The sequence below is a fragment of the Arachis ipaensis genome, chromosome B06, assembly GCF_000816755.2.
Source record: "Arachis ipaensis cultivar K30076 chromosome B06, Araip1.1, whole genome shotgun sequence".
NCBI classification, from domain to species: Eukaryota; Viridiplantae; Streptophyta; class Magnoliopsida; order Fabales; family Fabaceae; genus Arachis; species Arachis ipaensis.
The window spans coordinates 33287699-33290654 of record NC_029790.2 but is presented as its reverse complement, the minus strand read 5'-3'; the positions used below and the strand labels follow the sequence as shown (position 1 = coordinate 33290654).

General features: G+C 27.8%; 1 protein-coding gene across 1 annotated transcript; it reads left to right on the top strand.

Moving 5' to 3' along the window:
* LOC107646820 lies at positions 489-1001 on the top strand. Its single transcript, XM_016350973.1, has one exon. It carries the CDS (start codon positions 489-491, stop codon positions 999-1001), a length of 513 nt encoding a protein of 170 aa, XP_016206459.1.

The window sequence follows — 2956 nt, the reverse complement described above, 5'->3', positions numbered from 1 at the left end:
TCACTATAATAATAACTAGGATTTTTTATTTTATTAAATAAAATAAATATAATATTTACCGAAATAAATATTTTTACGAATATTTAAAGAATTAAATTCTTTTACCATATCTCGTTTACACTGTAAACGAGATGATTTTTCACATATCTCGTTTACAGTGTAAATGAAAATGAGATATACAATATATCTACTTAATATACTAAAACTGGGTTTTCCCCCAGCTACTAAAGGTGACGTGTCGATCTCTCATGCCTCCGTTTTTCCTCCAAAACGAATAAATTTTTTTTCTATTCTAAATTATTTTATTGTAATTATATTATAATTAATACTAAATAAATAATATATAATTATACTAATTTAGCAACATATCTTCATTATAATTATATCAAATCAATATTTAATGCACTATTAAACTACTTATCAATTATCAATTAAAAATACTTTTAATAATTTTAATGACAAACTCTGTGTGTGCTGAAGAGGGAAATATGGAACTTGAGTTAGATGCTTTCTCGCCGGAGATTCTAAATGGAATAAATTGTTCAGGTCTACCACCACACAAGTTGGTTCTGAAGGTTGGCGTTCCTGTTATGTTGCTGCGGAATATAGACCAAACTAATGGTTTGTGCGATGGAACGAGGATGCAAGTTAGAAGAATGGGAAATCATGTGATAGAATGCAAGACTTTAACTGGTAACAAAGTTAGAAGTATTGTTCTTATCCCAAGAGTGAATCTAATTCCAAATAATGAAACATTGCCGGTCAGGTTTCAAAGAAGACAATTCCCAATTATCATATCATTTGCAATGATAATAAATAAGTCCCATGGACAAACTCTATTGAAACTTCCAAGGCCAGTTTTCATCCATGGTCAATTGTATGTTACGTTATCAAGGGTAACGAGTAAAGATGATCTGCGAGTGTTGTTGCAAGATCATGGACACTTGGAAGATAACTGCATGATGAATGTGGTATATAGAGAAGTTTTTGAGAGCCTATAATAAAAAGGTAATAACAAAATGTCTTACTAAATCTATTTATTTATTAAAATTTATTACTATCACTTTCAAAAGTAAAATCCTTCAGCGGCACGGTGTCGCCGAATTCGACCTCAACCAGATACGGGACGATGGCATCCGATAGAGGTAAAGTATGGCTCACTCGCCGGGCAACAGGGAGGCGAGGCCTCTGAATAATAGCAAACAGAAATAAAATTTAAATTATATAAAATCAATTATAACTTATAAATTATTTGTTTAACATTTTAAAAAATTAAATTTAGTTTTGGTAATATTTATCTCTCAAAAGTCTCAAGAATAATTATTTCTATTACTACTGTTTTTACAAATTAAACAATATAATACAACAAAATAAAGTCTTAAACGTCTAATAAAATAAAAATATCAAAATTTATTAACGTATTACAGTGTCATACACACTATTCTAATGGCATTAAATTTATAACTACTAACAACATAGCAATAATAGTATTCCAAATTAATAATATTTATGTCATACCAACCTAGCACAAGCGGATAGAGTTCTAATTTAAGCCTACAGACCTAACTCCTAACAGATACCAACGTTCCAGATCTTCATGACTACCCTAACAATGGCAACATCATTAAACTTAACAACCATAACGAAACTAACCTCGAAGTCGGCCACCCCAGCGTAATGTGTCGTCTCGTTCAGTCTGTTTATATCCCCGTCATTCCCCACTTGGCGCGCCATCACCGTTTGGGTCAAAGGTATAGTTAGAAAGGGTTGAAAGAGAGGAGAAAGATGTTGACAAAGTAAAACTGGGGCCCGGATGTCTGCTGTAAACAACTTCTATATATAGGCGCGAATGGCCATATCTCGTTTACAGTGTAAACGAGATGACAATGCGTATATCTCGTTTATAGTGTAAACGAGATATACACGTATTACGCTGACGTGTCATATCTCGTTTACACTATAAACGAGATATGACAGGAGAATTTAATTCGGTATATTCTCTAAAAATTAATTATTTTAGTAAATATTATATTTATTTTATTTATTAAAATAAAAAATCTATAATAACTATCATAACACATATTTTTTTATTATTATATTAAATTAATTTATATTAGGCCAAAGTTTTTGAAAGTTATATTCTCTAGCTTCTTTGAACTCTCAAATTTAAATAATAACCCTTTTTTTATTTTTAAAGTAGTCTTTTAAATTCATAATTTTTATCATTTTAATCTCTTAAATTTAAAATTTATTATACTAATTTTTAAGATTCAATTTTGGACATTATATTAGTCTTTAGATTCTTTTCGTTGTTAAGTCATCAATGAATAGAATACTGAATTAGTTTTGACTTGTGACATTAGATACATGGCTAAATGATATTGTTTCATTTTAAAGTTTAAACAAGACTAAAACAATATCCTTTTGGATAATGAAGGGAGACAAAACGATTTGAATATCACATAAATTCTTCTTGTTTTTTCATTTTTTTTGTTTAAACGTAAAAAAAAAAGTTGTTTAGGCCTGTATCTAAAATAAAAAATCAGAATTAGTTCAATACTTTGTTTATTAATTCAATACTAAAAAGAGTCTAAAGACTAATACGGTGTTCAAACCTAAATTTTAGATATTAATATAATAAATTTTAAATTTAAAAAACTAAAATAATAAATGAAAATCATAAATTTAAGAGACTACTTTACAATTTTATCCTAAGTTAGATAGATACAAAAGGCATTCTACTCTTTAAGTTGGTAGAAAAAAAATATATATGTGAATGAAGTATATCTTGAATTATAAAGAAGATAATAAACAATATGCTGGTAATATAATATAAAAATTTGCGTAACCAACGTATAAGTTGGATATCAGTGAAATACAATAATAATAATAACAACAATAATAAATTAAAATCATTTAATAAATTATATAAAATAAATCACTTAAATATTGTTGT